This window comes from Eschrichtius robustus, chromosome 13 (genome assembly GCF_028021215.1).
Source record: "Eschrichtius robustus isolate mEscRob2 chromosome 13, mEscRob2.pri, whole genome shotgun sequence".
In the NCBI taxonomy this organism is placed as follows: domain Eukaryota; kingdom Metazoa; phylum Chordata; class Mammalia; order Artiodactyla; family Eschrichtiidae; genus Eschrichtius; species Eschrichtius robustus.
In genome coordinates this window covers 53,817,541-53,835,621 of record NC_090836.1, presented here as the reverse complement: position 1 = coordinate 53,835,621, position 18,081 = coordinate 53,817,541, and the positions used below count along the sequence as shown (strand labels likewise).

Below are 18,081 nucleotides of genomic sequence, written 5' to 3'. Positions count from 1 at the left end.
AAGATAGCTGTTTCCAAACTAATTCATTTGGCATCTCAATACATTTCATGGAATCCCTTTCAAGCCTTATCTGTTACTTTCCCTCCAATAAGGAATGCAGCTCTAGAATAAATTAACTATTTGTCACAGAACTGGACAGGTCCTTTGAGGAAGAAACTAAAGCCCAAAGCAGCTAGGTAACTCCCATAGTTACATCCGCTATTTAACAAAGAGCAGGCCTAGGAGGTTTCCACATCCCCAGCCCAGCATACTTTCCATTTCACCTAAATGTCTCACTTTCACATGATAGAGAATCTATTACCATTGTTTATCATGACTACTCTTGAAACCAAAAGAAATTTGTTTCACTATGTCACCCAACTTCTTTTTCTTGATTATAATTCTGATGCAAGTCTGATCAAGTCTGATCAGTTGGTCAATCAACAAATATCAACGGCCCCTCTCCGTGCCCTGTGCCAGGCACCACACTAACAGTGAAGATACAGTGGTGATCAGGACAGACGTGGTCTGCCCTCATGAAGCTTACTGACAGGATAATCTGGAAGGCTTAAAACTAATGAAATTTACTCGGGTTCCCTGATGCATCCAACAATGAACTAGAATGTCATCTTTTTCCAAAGCATCCGAGTGCTTCATAAACAGCACAGTCCATTCATAAAGTAATTCAAACTTGCGTAGATATAACTGTTCAGGTCCCCATACACAAATCACCACTTTGCAGATACAAACAGACATACCTGAATGAGATGGGGGAATAAATTCATTTTTCAACAACTATTTGTCAAGTGTCACCTCCAATACTGACAGGCTGAGAATTTATAATCAATTTATAAAAGACAAGATATACATTAAAAACAGGAGAAAATTTTATAGTAGTCTCTAAACACACCTGTGATGCTGTCATACTTACAGTTATGCAACAATGTATAATCTAGCAATACCTTCCATACGCATTTTCTCATTTAATTCCTCTATGATAGTTTCTTTTAAAGATTACCAAACTGATACTCAAGGAAGTTAAGGAACCTGCTGCAGCTCTCAGAACTGATAAATGACAGATCCAAAAGCAAGAGTCTCCCAATTCTAGATCCCTAGACTTTTCTACTGAACCACACTGTCTCAGTATAAGCGCCTACCAAATTGTTTTAAACTGATAATGCTAATACCAGTAGAAATAATACTAGTTAACATTAGTTTATTAAACATGTACTCACATGCCAGATACTGTTCCAAGTCTTTCATACGAATTGATGATATTATTTATAAGAGTACATCAGCAATACTACAGCTCAGTCAAATTAGAGGTTTTTAGAGTGATTAAAATTCTTCACAACGGCATTCAGAATTAATCTAAAGCCAGTTTCAGACAACCAATTTATTGTAAGAAACACACAAGCAAAGGGAGGGGAGGCTGGGGGCAGAAAAGGAATAGCAAACCCCAGGAGGCTCACATGGCCCAAAGGAAGAGGTTTCCCACCAGATTCCAACACTCGGACCACTTCCACAGAGCATAAGTGACCTCTGAAGAGTTAGCCACACAGGTCACATGACTCACTGAGCTTCTTTCATGCCTGCATTCAAATTTTGCATAAGCGAGCTTGTTTCCAAACTGCGGATGCGTCCAGCAACACTGAAACGCCTAAGCGAGGACACAGACACCCTGTGGGTGGGAAGCTAGCCACGCGTGTGGAACGGGTCTCCACAGCACCGCAGCATCTGCCCTGCAGCACGTTACAAAGTTCACATCAATTACCTCATTTGATTCGACCCTATGAAAACCAGAAACAAGACAGTGACTAAGTCCCTAAACAATGAAGCACAAGGCGATTTAGACCTTCGGAAGGAAAAAGGAAAGCCCCCAGGAAGAATCGTAATTTGTCACCCGGTCCAGCCAGCAGCCTCGAGCAAAACTGCAGCTAAAATCCTGCAACTCAGAGGCAGATCAGACAGGGAGAACAGAGGAAGTTGAAAAGAAAAAAGCTTTCGTACAGTGTGTTAACTTTTTCATAAAGGCTTGGGCAAAAGAACCCCACTTCCATATGCCTGCTCATTCTCTTTCCACTGGGGTGGCTTGCTTTAAAGGAGAAAAGAAGAGGGTGAAGACTTGGCTAGGTGGCCTCAGGCTTGGTCAGGAGGAATCAGCCCTTTACCAGAAAACAAAGGCACCACACTGATACAGAAGGGGGGAAAAAAAAGAAAAGAAAAAGAAAATTAAGCCTCCAGGAATGACTGAAGCGCCTTCCTGATCAATTACACTGAGATTCCCAATTCATTTTGGTCCGTAAAGTCAGAGACACAACCTAATTTCCTGCTGTCTTTCATTCTTTGGCTAGGTTATTAGGTTCACTTCAAATCTCTCAACCACTGTCAGTTCTCCATTCAACCCAGTACACTCAAAGTACATGATTATATATAGTAGAACCTTTTACAAATAATAATGGCTAATATTAATTACTGCGTATTATGTGCCAGGCATGCTACTACTTCACAGATGAAGAAACTGAGGCTTAGAGAGGTGCAATGACTTGCCCAAGACAACACAGCTAGCAAAGATTTAACTCAGGCTGCCTCACACGACTGCTTGCAATCAGTTAATCAAGAACACACCACCCGGGACCTTCCTGGTTGCGCAGTGGTTAAGAATCCACCTGCCAATGCAGGGGACACGGGTTCAAGCTCTGGTCCAGGAAGATCCCACATGCTGCGGAGCAACTAAGCCCGTGCGCCACAACTACTGAGCCTGTGCTCTAGACCCTGCGAGCCACAACTACTGAGCCCGTGTGCCACAACTACTGAAGCCTGCGCGCTCTAGGGCCCGTGCTCTGCAACGAGAAGCCACCACAGTGAGAAGCCTGCGCACCGCAATGAGTAGCCCCTGCTCGCCACAACTAGAGAAAGCCCGCGTGCAGCAACAAAGACCCAATGCAGCCAAAAATAAATTAATTTTTTTAAAAAAAACGAACACACCGCCCTTTTAGCCTGTAACAAAATCCAGTTCCCCCCCTTTTTTTTATAGCAATAGCCTCACCTAAAAAGAACAAAATCCGTTTTATTTTTTCTTCTTATAAAGATTGATTTTTTTAAATTGAAGTACAGTTGATGTATAATATATAAGTTACAGGTGTACAATACAGTGATTCACAATTTTTAAAGGTTATACTCCATTTATAGTTATTATAAAATAGTAGCTATATTCCCTATTTTGTACAATACACCCTTGTAGCTTATTTTATTCGTAATAGTTGTACCTCTTTACTCCCTACCCCTATTTTGCCCCTCCCCGCTAAGATCCATTTTAATGAAAACTGCACAGGAACTAGTGCAGTGAGAATGGATCTCAAGTTGATTTGCTGATATTGGTGCTAGGTTTGCCTTTTTGAAAGGTACTCCTTCTTCTACAGGACCTACCTCCAAATACTCTCCACTGAATGGCAGGAATAATTATGCTTTGGGTACAGTTCACAGGACCAATTTCCTCTAGCCGAGACCCACGGTACAGCCGAGGATCCAACCGCACACCTCAGCACAGCAGAACCACCACACTCATGCCAGCCAACTGCACTGCGTGCCCACCCCAGACCATTAGGAAAAGCAAGAAAGGAATTCCCAAACCTCAGACAGATCTGAAACGGCAGTACTTCCCCCCAAAGGAAAACAGGCAAGAAAAAGCAATCCACAAGCGTGTTTAAACAAACAGAAACAGGCCTTAAACATACAAAAGTAATATTGTTTCTTTAAGCCACCTACATAATATTTATATTTTCCCATAGCTGGGAAGTCACTGACTACAGTCAAGCAACCCCTGAATTCACCTTTGCAGTGCCATTAAACCTGGATCTGCTTAAACCAATAAAACTTGTTTTGTTTCTCATCTCAAAGCTCCACTGAAATTAGAGTCCAAATAAACCAAATGAACCTTAATTCCCCTGGAAAGCTCCTTTAACTGTAAAAAATCATGGAATGTTAAACTTCATTTTAGTATTGGTATTTTTTTTCTCCTATGTAATGCACCTAGCTATGTTTTCTATTTTCATAAAAATGTTTTGGTTTTTGTTTCGCTGTTTAAGAACTGTATCAGACACACAAATTTCTATGACCTAAATGGCAAAATACCAAAACAAAATATTCCTCAAAACAAGCATCTGTAGGAAATTTTCAGGGTAAATTTGAGTTGTCTAAGAATATGAGGATTAAGGAGGGTTCATAATCTATCTAAAATCAGAAATAACTCTTCACATCCTTTTAAAAGATTCACTTAATTAAAATATTCTGAAAGAAGGAAAAAATTAAATGAGACCAAACTAGCGGTTAATCAGATTATAACACATTAAGCCACAATTTCGGACACAGGTGAACCTTAAAGCAGACTGTGGGGACAGATTCCATCTAATTGCAATTTCTCAACCACAAACAATAAGCTCACAGGTAAACAGTATAAAAATCCTCTTTTGTAGGTGGGATTTTTACTAGTTTGTCCTAAACTTTTTTCAGTTCCCAGTATATTTACAAGAGAGCTTAGATTCCTCAAAATTCTACCATAGTGGTTGGAAAACTGATGCTAAATTTATTGAAATTCAAAGATGAGCAGGCACTCCCAGTCACCCTTTTTCACACGGTTAGCAAAAGACACATCATCCAGCTCCCCACCCTCAATATTCCACAGTGTATTCACAGGATGCTGATGCTGTCTTAGCAATGCCTTTCCTGTGCTGTAATTATAGGAGTTAAAAAAGTATTTTGCTCTGAGTTTCAGTGATGTCAGCCTGAAACACATTCTAAAGTATTTCCAAAGGCCAGAACATGCAACCACCCTTTGGTACAAACAAAGTCAAAAATAACCTTTAGTTCAGCTGACCACAAAAAAGGGGAAGCATCTACCCAGCTAAATAGGCATGAGACTCAAAGACCGGTGTTCTCAAGATTTCCACCTACCTAACATATGGTCAAAAGCCATGAACATTGCTCACACCAAGAGGAAGACCCACTCAGAAGTACAAAAAAAATTAAATTCACCGTTGTTTTTTGGGTTTTTTTGGCTGCACTGCGCAGCATGTGGGATCTTTAGTTCCCCAACCAGTGACTGAACACCCTGCAGTGATGCAGTGGAAGCATGGAATCTTAACCACTGGGCTGTCAAGGAAGTCCCTAAATTCACTGTTAATTAAAGGAATGCAATAACAATGAGGTGTCTTTACGAAGTTTTTCCTCTTTCTTAATGACTACATCCAGTGGAGCTGAGGGTGCAGTGAAACCAGATAAAAATACAGTCTTAAATTGACAATAAATAACTAGAGCCATAAAATGATTACACCCTCATGCTCAGTAAATTCTATTTTGTACATCTATCCTAAAAGAAAACAATCCAGGACTTCCCTGGTGGTGCGGTGGTTAAGAATCCCCCTGCCAGTGCAGGGGATACCGGTTCAACCCCTGGTCTGGGAAGATCCCACATGCCGTGGAACAACTAAGTCCATGCACCACAACTACTGAGCCTGCGCTCTAGGGCCCACGAGCCACAACTACTGAGACCGTGGGCCGCAACTACTGAAGCCCACGCGCCTAGAGCCCGTGCTCCACAAGAGAAGCCACTGCAATGAGAAGCCCGCACACCACTACGAAGAGTAGCCCCCGCTCGCTGCAACTAGAGAAAGCATGCGCGCAGCAATGAAGACCCAACATAGCCAAAAAAAATTAAAAATAAATAAAAAATTTTTTAAAAATAGAAAAAAATCCATAAATGGTAAAGGTTTCTTGCTCTTGTTCACTACTGTGTTATTAGCAAAATTAGAAACATCCATGTTTTCCCTTATTTCAGGAATAACAGGCTACTCAGTAAAATACAATGTAGACATCAAAATGATAGCTGAAATCATGCAGCAATATCTCATAATTCTAAGTTTAAATAGCAGGATTCAAATCTATTAGTATAATTTTCCTCAAAAAATTAAAAATAGAATTATCATATGATTCAGCAATGTCACTTCTGGGTATATACCTGAAATAATTGAAACCAGGGTCTCTAAGAGATATCTGTACATTCATGTTCACAACAGCAATATTCACAATAGCCAGAAGGTGGAAGCAGCCCAAATGTCCATCGACTGATTAATGGATAAACAAAATGAGGTACATATATATATAAAATGGAATATGATTCAGACTTGAAGGAAATTCTGACACATGGATGAACCTTAAGGACCTTATGCTAAGTGAAACAAGCCAGTCACAAAAAGACAAATACTGTATGATACCACTTATGAGAGACACACAGAAACAAAAAGTAGAATGCTGGTTGCCAAGAGCTGGCCAGGAGGAGAAAAGGGGAACTGTAGTTTAATGAGGACAGAGTTTCAGTTTCCAAGATGAAAAAGTTCTGGCAACTGGATACACAGCAATGTAAATGTGCTTAACACTACTGAACACTTAAAAATGGTTTAGATGGTTTAATTTTGTTACCTGTATTAAACCACAATTTTTATTTTTATTTTCTTGTCCATGCCACTGCAGCTTGTGGGATCTTAGTTCCCTGACCAGGGATCGAACCTGGGCCCTCCGCAGTAAAAGCGCAGAGTCCTGACCACTGGACGGCCAGGGAATTCCCAAACCACAATTTAAAAAAATGATAGTACAGTATGATTATATACGTGCAAAACAGAAAAATGAAAAAACCTAGAAAACAATTGTACAAAATAATATTTATATATAAATAATATCTGTGATGTGCTTTTTATAGCACTGTTAACAAAATTTAAGGGGTTCCCCTGGTGGCGCAGTGGTTAAGAATCCGCCTGCCAATGCAGGGGACACAGGTTCGAGCCCTGGTCCAGGAAGATCCCACACGCCGTGGAGCAACTAAGCCCGTGCACCACAACTACTGAGCCCGCACTCTAGAGCCTGTGTGCCACAACTACTAAAGCCCGCGCCTAGAGCCCGTGCTCCGCAACAAAAGCCACCGCAATGAGAAGACCGCGCCCCACAACAAAGAGTAGCCCCTGCTCGCCGCAACTAAAGAAAGCCGCGCACAGCAAGGAAGTACCAAAGCAGCCAAAAATTAATTAATTAATTAACAAAAAATAAAATAAAATTTAAGAACATATTGCTCTAGCTATTCATAAAATCTTAAAATCTTTCCAGTACAAATGACACGCATATGAGAAATTACTCATTTTTTCATCATATACAAAACAAACATGGAGCCAAATTTTGAACTCAGATCTTGCTCTTTACCATGGATAAGCGTTGCTCTAACTAAACGGCATGAGAGCAGGTTTCAGTCTGGTTTGTTCACTGAATCCCTAGCACAGTCTAGGCCATTGTGAATATTCAATAAACACTTGGGAAATGAATTTAGGAAACTCCTTTCACAATCCACACACATACAGACACACACACACACACACACTCTCTCTCTCTCTCTCTCTGCCCAACCTGCATTAATTTCATGAAAACACTTTGCTGCTTACATTCTAAATCTTTTAAATCCAAGATCTTCTAAATCTATTCTTCTGGTCTCCAATTCCCCAACTCATCCTTTTTCCTTCTCTTATTATCTCACTTTGTTTAGTATCTGGCAAAAGAACTGAGTGTCGCAATATATAATTGGTAAATTATCTTAGCTGATGGAATCATGTAGCAGCAGTGAGCAATTAGTCTATAACATGCAGATTACTCTGGCTGTTTTAATACTCTATGAAAGAATGAGCCCTCTCCTCTGTACACTGAAGGCACAGTTGCAGCTAGAATGCCATTAGGATGGTTTTATCCTATCAGCTCACAAGTGAAAAAAAAGGGAAGTCCCCCCACACAAAAGTTTCACAATCTCAAAATGCTTATATGTGTGACCCAAGCTAGGCTGAGAAGAAACTATACCAAACAGCAAACGGCAAGTTCCTCTTCACAAAGAAAAATCTTCCCAGTGGGCCTGGCTGGTACCACATCCATTCATCTGCAGCCATCTAAAAGACGGAGATTCATACCCCTGGCAAGAGTTAGCGCAAACAGCATTGTCCAACAGAGATATAACGCAAGCCACTAACTTGAAATTTTCCAATAGCCATGTTAAAAAATAAACAGGTAAAAATTAATTTTATTTGACTCAATATATCCCAAGTATTATTTCAACATGTAACCAATATTAAAAAATTATTCTGGTATATTTTATATTCTCTTTCCTTTGTCTTGGAAATCCAGTATGTATTTCAGACTCACAGCCTCTCTCAAATCAGGCGAGCCACATTTCAAGTGCTCAACAGCCATATGTAGCTAATAACTACCCTATGTGGGCAGCGCAGTTTTAGAACAATGGCCACTTCCATTTTGTGGCATTTTTACATTTATTTCACATTTTAATCTTTTTTATGGGCTCTGACATCTCTTTCCTAGTGTGTATCTGGGCCCTCTCCATTAAAAATATGTATATAGCAAGTAAACAAAAACCATTTCACCTAGCCACTGAGAGGCAAACCAGAACTAACTATAGGATGATTATGTTTCTGCTGGAACACAATCATCTACAAGTTTAGGACAGATGTCAGCAGAGAAATGTGGCTTGTTTTACAGGGGTACACATCTCAGCCAACGTTTCCATCTAAATAGATGTAATAGCTTTACCAGACTTTGCACAATAGGGGTGGTTCCTGAAAAACTGTAAACAGTTAAAAGGTCCCTTTTACTAAAGGAGCTAGCTCTTTAAAGAAAAGTGAGAGATGCTTTAATTTGTGTATTTGATAAGCTTTTTAAAAATTACTAAATGAGGCTAGGGACATTATTTTTTCACTGCTCTGTCCCCAGAGCCAGATTGGGGGGTGGGGGGGGTAGATGCAGATCCTCCTTACACCTCACCTTCTCAGAGAAGTCTTCCTGAATCAGCAATCCGAGTACGCACCCCTCCCCTCAGCCTTCTACTCTTTCCATTCATAGCAAAAATAAACTGTTTGCAAAAATAAACTCAACTGTTGCATGAATGAATGAATGAGTGGCTTTCTTAAAATAAGGGAAAAAACAGAGTTATAGCTAAACTAGAAGTAACAGATATACCAATATCATCCTTTTTTAAATGGCTAAGATACTGTGGAGGCTTACGGTCTAGTTGGGAGGGGGGGGGAAACTGTGTACATTTGTGTATAAAGGAAAACTCACAGTACCAAGTACTGGGACTTCCAACCAAAATGATGAGTAGGCTTCCATTCATTCAATCGCCTACTAACTGCCGGGTATTTATTTTAGACCCTGGGTAAACGTGCTAGTCTCTGTCCTAAACAAAATATAATAACAAATTATAGTTTTTGCTATGAAGGGAAAGAGCAGAGGACTTTAAGAGGGAAGGGTGCCTACTTCGGATTGGTGGTTCAGGAAGACTTCTCTGGGAAGGTGACATGTAAGCTGACAAGGGAAGAGGAACTAAGGGAAGCAATTCCAGGCCCAGGTTCTGTGATGGGGAATAACTTGGATACTGAAGGCAACTGAAGAAGGCTTAATAAGACTAGGGTCCTGGGACTTCCCTGGTGGCACAGTGGTTAAGAATCCACCTGCCAATGCAGGGGACACGGGTTTGAGCCCTGGTCCGGAAGGATCCCACATGCCGTGGAGCAACAAATCCCATGCGCCACAACTACTGAAGCCCACGCGCCTAGAGCCCGTGCTCCTCAACAAGAGAAGCCACTTCAATGAGAAGCCCGTGCACCGCAACGAAGAGTAGCCCCTGCTCGCCACAACTAGAGAAAGCCCACGCGCGGTAAAGAAGACCCAACGCAGCCAAAAATAAAATATAAATAAATAAATAAATTAAAAAAAAAAAAAGACTAGAGTCCTAGTTACAGGCTGTTATTTAAAAGTTGCTGCATCAGAGAACGAACAATAAGCTGAGCCTTGTTATATAACATATATAATATAGGCAATACTTGCTGAGCCAGAATAAAACCTCCTACAAGGCAACATATATATCAGCTCTTCGATGAGACAAGGATGCAAACGGGCCAAGTTAGCCAAGATGTACCTTTGCAAGCATATATCTTATAATATCCAACGTTGTCTTTCACCATCCCTTCCAAAGAGGGGTCTGGCTAGCTAATGACCCTGGGACAAATCGGAAGCGAAAAACAAGCCTCGAACTGGGGCCTTTATCAAAAGGCAGATATTTATGTGCGAAGCTGGGAGTAAACAAGAACTGATGCTCCGGGCTAGAAGCTGGTCATCAGGCCACACTAGAAAGCATTCGGTCAGCCTAATTTTTTTGTCCCAGAAGATGAATGTTTATAGTATGACATGCACTGACTGCCAAAGGAAGTCTAAAAAGAATAACCGCATTATTGGATATTTTTAGCTTTTCTTTTCATAAATGTTTTGTGTCACTGCTTTCCAAATTAATTCCAAATCGTGCAAGTTAGCCAGAAGAAGAAATGAGGTAGAGAGTGTATTGTTCATGTATGCGGGTATATAAGATTGGTGACTAATTTCCTTTTGCAATTCAGTTAAAGGAATGTGCCTCTGTGAGTCCTGCTCACACAAACGCAAAATTCCAATGGATTAATACTGTGCAAGAACAGAATATATCGGACACGGCAACAAAACATGCACACGACTGTGCACCCGGCAAAACTGACTGCTGGGAAAGTTTATATTCAGTAATATAGAGATTCAATGTTAGTATAAAAAGTTTAACCGAAATACCTTTAATGTTATAAACCATGGTTCTTTGCATCCCCACCTCCCGCAGTCTATCACCAAAACTTCCAATGGAAACACTGAATAAAACAGTGCAACTCATTACTGTTGATTCTAGCAATGAGACACAGAACCAGAGAACCACAAAACTATTTAAATTATAATAAGGAAAAAAACCCAGGGGCAAACTTGAGGCCTGTTATGTGGAGTCTCACAGGCTTGCCTTATTCAACCATTCTTCAGTTCAACTTTTTTAAAAGCGTGGATGGTTCAGAAGACAATTTCAAGTTCTTCAAGACTTCTTGACTATTCTACTTCTAAAGCGAATATAGTGTCATGTCTTATTCCTATTATCTACACAAGGCTCAAGCCTTAGCTTACAGTAAAAGCAGAATAAGACATGCTGACAGATTATATTAATAATTTTAGTCCATTTCTTATTTATTTATTTTATTTATTTATGGCTGCGTTGGGTCTTCGTTGCTCTGGGCGGACTTTCTCTAGTTGCAGCGAGCGGGGGCTACTCTCTCATTGCTGTGCGTGGGCTTCTCATTGCGGTGGCTTCTCTAGCTGCAGAGCACGGGCTCTAGGTGCGCAGGCTTCAGTAGTTGTGGCACGCAGGCTCAGTAGTTGTGGTTCACAGGCTCTAGAGCGCAGGCTCAGTAGTTGTGGCGCACGGGCTTAGTTGCCCCGCGGCATGTGGGATCTTCCCGGACCAGGGCTCGAACCTATGTCCCCTGCACTGGCAGGCGGATTCTTAACCACTGTGCCACCAGGGAAGTCCAACAATTTTAGTCCATTTCTACTCTTGGAAGCCTGAATGTGTAGAAAAGGAAAATTATGGTAACAGACTGTTGACATTCTTGGCTCTGCATGAAACAAAACGGTGAATTCAAAAGTATGAATTATGAACACTGTAATGAAGATATATGAATGACACCTATCGGGTGTCAAAATTTTAAGAAACTCCTAAATTATAGATGTCCATTTTGCAAAAGGAAAATGGAATACTAAAATTATTTTGGGGACTTCCCTGGCGGTCCAGTGGTTAAGACTCAGCACTTCCACTGCAGGGGGTGCAGGTTCGATCCCTGGTCGGGGAACCAAGATCTCGCATGCCGCATAGTGCGGCCAAAAATAAAAAAACAAACTAACAAAAATTATTTTTATAGCGGAGAAGCAGCAAAAAGGAGACCAGAATTTGAGTCAGGAAAACGAGTTCTGCCTTTCCCCCACCTAAATGGAGGTCTTTGGTGAACCACTTAACAAGGCCTAACCTTTCATTAGGTTAATGCTCAGAGGATTCTTGGAAGAATCATGAGACAGGGTACATTGAAAACCCATAAAGAGCCAACAATTATCAAACCAGGAAAGAATTCATTCATTTCAACTAATATTCACTGATGGAGGCCCTGGGGATACAGCAGTAAGCATGACATTCAAACTACCACCAAAAGGGCACACATGTTCATCCCCTCTATTTTTCAGACCGGTTTTTAAGCCTTTTCCTTTTTTTTTTTTTTTTCTTTCTTAAAGAGGGCACCAATATAAAATAAGAAAGAAAATAACATTTTTGTTATTCTTGGAGAAAGAAAGAAGTTGGGCTATGTTCCTTTGCCTGGCAAGAGAAGAAAGAAATTTCTCAACCTCCTTCCCCCTTTCTCCCCATCCTGCTTTTACCACAAACAATTTGCTTTCCCTGGATATTTTCAAGAGTTCTAGAAACCATATTTTCCTGGCTTTTCCACCAGGTGGTATAGCACCAAAAAACTCACTATTATCAATAATAGATCCTTCTGACAACATTTCTCTTTCCACCTCTCTGAAGAAAAGATAAACTTCACTTCTACACCATATGTCAGAAGTGCCTACCTAATTCTTACAATCACCAGCGTAAAAAATGAGAAAAGGCTTATTTAACCTTCGGTAAAAGAAATATTCTGTATTAAGAGTGTCTTGCTTTAAATTTATGATGTTTTACTTCCTTAACTCACAAATCTTATCAGGAATTTAACAGACTCACTCTTTAAATAAACCCAAATGCCCACAAAAATTCAATTAGAACACCTTCTGCAACTGGCAAATAAGTCCTCTAACTCAGCACCCTGTATGTGTTATGTTAGAAGGGGAAATACACAGGCAATAAAGTTTCAGAATATACTTTGAGGCTCTTTAAGCAAAGGTCTAGGTCTTACTGTCCTGATTTTCAGCACAATCTTCAAAATACATATTGATGTCAGACCAATTCTAAACGCTAAATAAGTAACATTAAATGAGTATAATATATAGATACTAGATGAATATTACATAAGTTAATGAGTATAACATAGAAACACTGTGTGTGTATAAACCCAGAAAAAAATATTTTTACTTTTAAAGCACTAAAGCATTTTCATACAAGTTCAACATGGATACTTTGGTCCTTGTAAAGGAGCATCTCACACCTGGAGAATTCAAGACCAGCTAGTTTTTTGGAGATACTAGTCACCTCCGGAATAGACTTCAAACTACCACAACCATCTCTGACAATCTCTATTCCAAGTGTCAAATGGTGACAGCAAGAAAGTAGAGAAAGGAAAGAAAGGGGAGGTCAAGAAAGAAAGAGAAAAGCAAAGTGAAAAAAGCACAAGGAAATGCAATCCTTCTACGAATGACTGGAGGGTGGGTATTTCTGACTTCGAAACCTCACAGCAAATTCATGTCCTTAAAATACACTCCACTAAAAATAAGATTTCACTTGCTATGGGCTGAATGTTTTGCCCCACCCCTGCCCAGTTCACATGATGAAGCCCTAATGTGACAGGATTTGGGATGCAGGGCCTTTGGGAGGTAACCAGGTCTTGAGGGTGCCCCCCACACAATGGGGTGAGTGTCCTCTTAAGCGGGAAAGAGGCAGCCCTTTCTCCGGGTGAGGACACTGCCAGAAGTCGGCTGTCTGCAAGCCAGGAAGGGGCCCTCATCAGAACCCGACATGCTGGCACCCAGATCTCAGACTTCTAGCCTCTACAACTGTCAGAAACACATACTTGTTGAAGTCACCTAGCTTGCGGCATTCGTTACAGCAGCCTCAGGTTAAAGTGACTGGTAAATAGTATGGCCTTAAGTCTTAGAAACAATAAAGAACGGAGACCTACTGAACCAGAACTTCACTTGGGGCTACCTGCTACTGAATAAGGGTACCCGACTTAACTCTTGCCCTTCCCTCTCCCCTCTCCCCCCTACTTCTGGTTTGGAAGTTGAGAGGTTCAAAAAACTTCCGAATCGTAACAAGAAATTTGACCTCATAAAGTGGTTAAATAAACTTAAAAAGTCTGGCAAGGAAACCCTGACACATGACTCTGTCCTCACCCCTCCCAGAAGGCATCACCCGGCCTGAACGATTTTCCTTGCTTCTAGTCTCCAGAACTAAGTCTGATGGCGATGTCTGGAGCGCGCCTACTGTTTTTTAAGAGCAACCTATTTGTTCCGGTCCAGCCTTCTCTCATCTGATACGAGCACGTCTGGGTTGGCAGGGCTTCCTTGGTGTGGCTCCCAGGGCCAGGAGGCCGCGGGGTTCAAGCGCCCGACTTCGAAGTCTGCCCAAGTGTCCTGTTTCGGGGTAACCTCCCTGAAAGACACTGTCACGGTCGGTGAAACCGGCCCAAGTACTCTTCCCATCTTCTCCCAAGTCATGCTTCCCACGGCACGCTTCCTCCAAAAAAGGAAGAAACCGGCCGAAGGCTCAGCTCTCGCCGGCCGATCCTACCTAGCACCGGAACTTGTTTGCAAAACATTCAAGGCACCTATACAATTAACTTTACTGGAAACGCACAATCTTGACTCCCGCTACCAAGATTTAATGAACGCCTGCTCTGGTCAGGCCAGGCGTTCCTCTCAGCGCTCCCCCACCGATCCCGCCACGAGAGGCGCCTGGACCGGGAAGGTAGGGGAGGCCAGGTCCCCAAATCCACTCCTGGCTGTTACACGGCCCCCAAGCCACTCCAGGGGCCACAGGCCAGGGAACGGACTAATAGTGGGGGCCGGCGTGAGGCCCGCGAGGGGGCGAAGGGCGTCCCCAGGCGCAGGAGAAAAGCGGGGAGTGGCCGGCGGACACCTCCTGGCTCTCAGAACTGCCCCCCAGCCGCCGGCCGCCGGAGGCAGAGCAACAGAGGCCATCTGGCGCGGCAGGCGGGAGCGGGACCTCCGCCTCCCCGCCCTCCCTCCGGCTTCCCTCCCCAGGGCGCCCCGCGCACGCCCGCACGCACAAGCTCAAGGCACTACCCCGGCATCCGGAAAGACAGAAACCCCTTCTCGGAGGCCTCCTCCTCCTTCCTCGCGAGCATCCCCCGCGCGCCCCGCGGAGACCCGTAGACTTGGGGGTCCCGCCGCGCCGGGACTCCCCGGGAGCGATCGAGCGCCGGCTACAGCGCCTACCGGGCACGCCACTCACTTGCTGGCCGGCGCGGGGCTTGCCCTGGGGCGCTCTCCTGAAGAAGGAGGTCCTGGCGGTGAAGAAGAAGTCCTCGGCGTCCTCCTCCAGGCTGCTGTAGCCGCTGCTCATGCTGCTGGTCCCGTCGTGCGCGGGCCGCCTCCCCGGGGAGCTGGCGGCCAGGCAGGGGGTGCCGCGCCCGCCCGCCCCGCGAGGTTCCCGGCGCGCGGCCCCGAGCCGCCGGCGGGCCGTCCTGCTGCAGCTGCGCCCGCCGCTCAATTCGGCCGTCCGGGCCCCTCCTGCCGCCTCCCGGCTTCCCGGCCCGATTCTGGGCGCGGCTGGGGCCCTGAAGCTCCCTGCGACCCCGCCCCTGGGGCCCCGCCCCGAAAGGCCCGGGACGCTCCCCGCGCGGCCGCAGGTGGGGGCGGCGTAGCCGGCTTGTTCCAGGCGTGCTGCTTTTCCCTAGCAGTATATAGGGAACCCCGGGAGCCCCGCCACGATGGCTGCGTCTGTGCTCCCGGTCGCTTCCCCAGCCTCCCGGATCCTGCCAATTCCTCTGAGATCAGTCCGCCCGGCCCACGCCCGGCTAGCTCGGGTTTGGGGGAGGGCCCAAGCAGAGCAGGGAAATTTCTCCGCTGTCCCCGCACTGCTCGCCCCCTCCCGGGGTCCAGCTGGTGGCAGTGGAGATTGCCCGGCCGAGGGACAATCCCCCACCCCCGCAAGACCCTCAGGCGTCCTGCAGCCGTTTCGCCCCGTCCTGAACTCCGGCAACTCGGCCCTCCAGGAGGGTTAAAAGTTAGCTGAGACGAATGGGGAGGTAACGACTGGGTTGAGTTTATTCAAATGAAAACATCCTTTCCGGAAATTCAGTTGAGCTTCGGTCTTTCCCTCTCGCCCTTCTTTCTAGTGAGGGTTCATTCCCAGATAAGGACCGCCAAGGTCATTATGATCTTTGAGGCCACTTGGTGCGAAGGGGGGGTGAAGTAGTTCTGCAGTTCGAGTACTTATTAATTAAACGTGCTTTTTAAATGTCCCCTTCCACAATCCGCTTTAAACCTACAAGGCATGATTTCAGCGTTGGGGTGAAGGGTTCAGGGAACTCTATTCACCCTCCTCAAAAAAAAAAAAAAATCCCTCTTTTCTGAATCCTGTCAGCTAATCCTCTTTTAAAATGCAAATTTTTCCTCCAAGCCACCTGTGGATGTTAGTCATTTACACCTTGGTGTTACTGAATTGATTTAAATCATACTAATTTCCTTGCAGAGATACTGACCGAAAGGCTGTTTTGAAGTTTCAGCCCTGCTATAGTAAGCCGGCTTTAGGAGAGGTTTCTTAGGAGGGGAAGAGATGGGTTAGAAAACAAATTTTTCAGCCATTATAGCTAAACTTTCTTGCATTATCTCCTTTAGTCCTCAAAACAACTCTATAAGGTAGTTAGGACTATTTTATGCTCATTTTACACCTAGAGCAGCTGAGGCTTAAAGAAAGGAAGGGAGCTGTAAGGTGGCAGGGCTGGGATCATTCTGATCTGAAGAGCTTCAGATACCCTTCTAGGTCCTCTGCTTGGTCCGTGTCAGCCATGGTCGCTTGTGGACTAGCTGGGAGGGAGAGCTGGCCCAGAGATGACAAGAAGGAGAGAATTGGCTCTTGAGTCATCCTATTTCAGGCAGAAAGAAGGCTTGCGTACCTGCTCTATCTTCCTTCAGGCTTACTCACATCCAGTTTGCAAAGTTGTCTGTATATTAACCCAAGGGATTCACAGCAACCCCAGGAGGCAGGCCTTGGAGTTACAGCCCATTTTAAAGATCCTGCAACATTAAAGCCTTCCCAGCCACACAGCTACTGAATAATTAGAAACCAGGTATTCTAATTCTATATTGTTTCACCCAGTCTAAGCTGATCCCTATGTATGCCATGCACATAACCTAATGTAAGGGAATGAGATGATATACTTACTTTATAATAGATTTTTGTCATTTGGTTTCCATTATTTCATTAACATAATCCTCAGTAAATACTCCAATTTAAGAGTCATGTGTATGTTAAAGAATTTAAATAACTTGTTTTATTGTGAGTGGAAAGAAGGAAATAACCCCACACAGAACAAATTATTTTACGCAGTTTCTTAATGCTGTGAAGAAACATATTAAAAGAAGAAATACATTAAAGTGCTTTGTGATCCACCATACCATAAATAGGATTTTTTCCTGGTATTGTTTTTAAGTTCCAAAGGACAGAATTAATTTTTATACCTGTCAGCACACCATTAGAATCAGGTGTAACAAAAAGGCATAATTGAATAATTAAGTAGAAGCACTGCTTTTAAACAACAAAAAGCAATAAATAAAGGAAGGAAGAATTGGCATTCTGTTTCCTAAATCAGCATAGTAATCATATATCTATATTTTTCTGATAGTATTTTTTTTTAAACACTTGGGCAAACTTTAGTACCTTTTTTTTTTTTCGGCCACACCACGTGTCTTGTGGGGTCTTAGTTCCCTGACCAGGGATTGAATCTGGTCCCTAGGCAGTGAGAGCGTGGAGTCGTAACCACTGGACGGCCAGGCAGTTCCCCTGGTAGTATTCTTGATAAAAAAATATTATGAATTTAAAATTTGGTTCATGAAATTAGTATTTGTCTGTAAAATTTGTCTGTAAAAATTCAAAATGTCACATTAAGCATTTTTAACATTTAAAATTCAGGGAAGGGGATGGAATAACTAAAATGTGTGCAACCAAGTTCAGCTGAATGGACTTACTGTCAAATACACAGGAGAATTTGTAAGAATTTGTAAGAAGAGGCTTTAGTAACAGTTTTAACCCTTTTTGCTCACCAAATAAACCACCCAGGAGAAAAATAATCCTATAAATGTGATTATAAATCACGAAGTTTAAATCAGATTCCTTAAGTACTATATATCCACAAATAGTAGAAACTCAAATATCAATATAATAAATGTAGAAAAAAAATTTAGACACAGCTCACCCTTTGACTAAATATATTTAGAGGT

At 43.1% G+C, this 18,081-nt stretch overlaps 1 protein-coding gene and 1 non-coding gene across 2 annotated transcripts in view; both read right to left on the bottom strand.

The window, feature by feature from the left end:
- Positions 1-15,823, bottom strand: part of RASSF3 (Ras association domain family member 3) — a 74,617-nt gene extending 58,794 nt beyond the window's left edge. The window contains exon 1 of the mRNA XM_068561140.1: positions 15,092-15,823. Within this exon, the coding sequence (XP_068417241.1) occupies positions 15,092-15,202 (111 nt within the window). The 5' untranslated portion in view covers positions 15,203-15,823. The remainder of the gene's footprint in view (positions 1-15,091) is intronic.
- TRNAK-UUU (transfer RNA lysine (anticodon UUU)) lies at positions 6,523-6,595 on the bottom strand. Its single transcript has one exon. It is a non-coding gene; the product is annotated as a tRNA-Lys (tRNA).
- Positions 15,824-18,081: the final 2,258 nt, after the last annotated feature.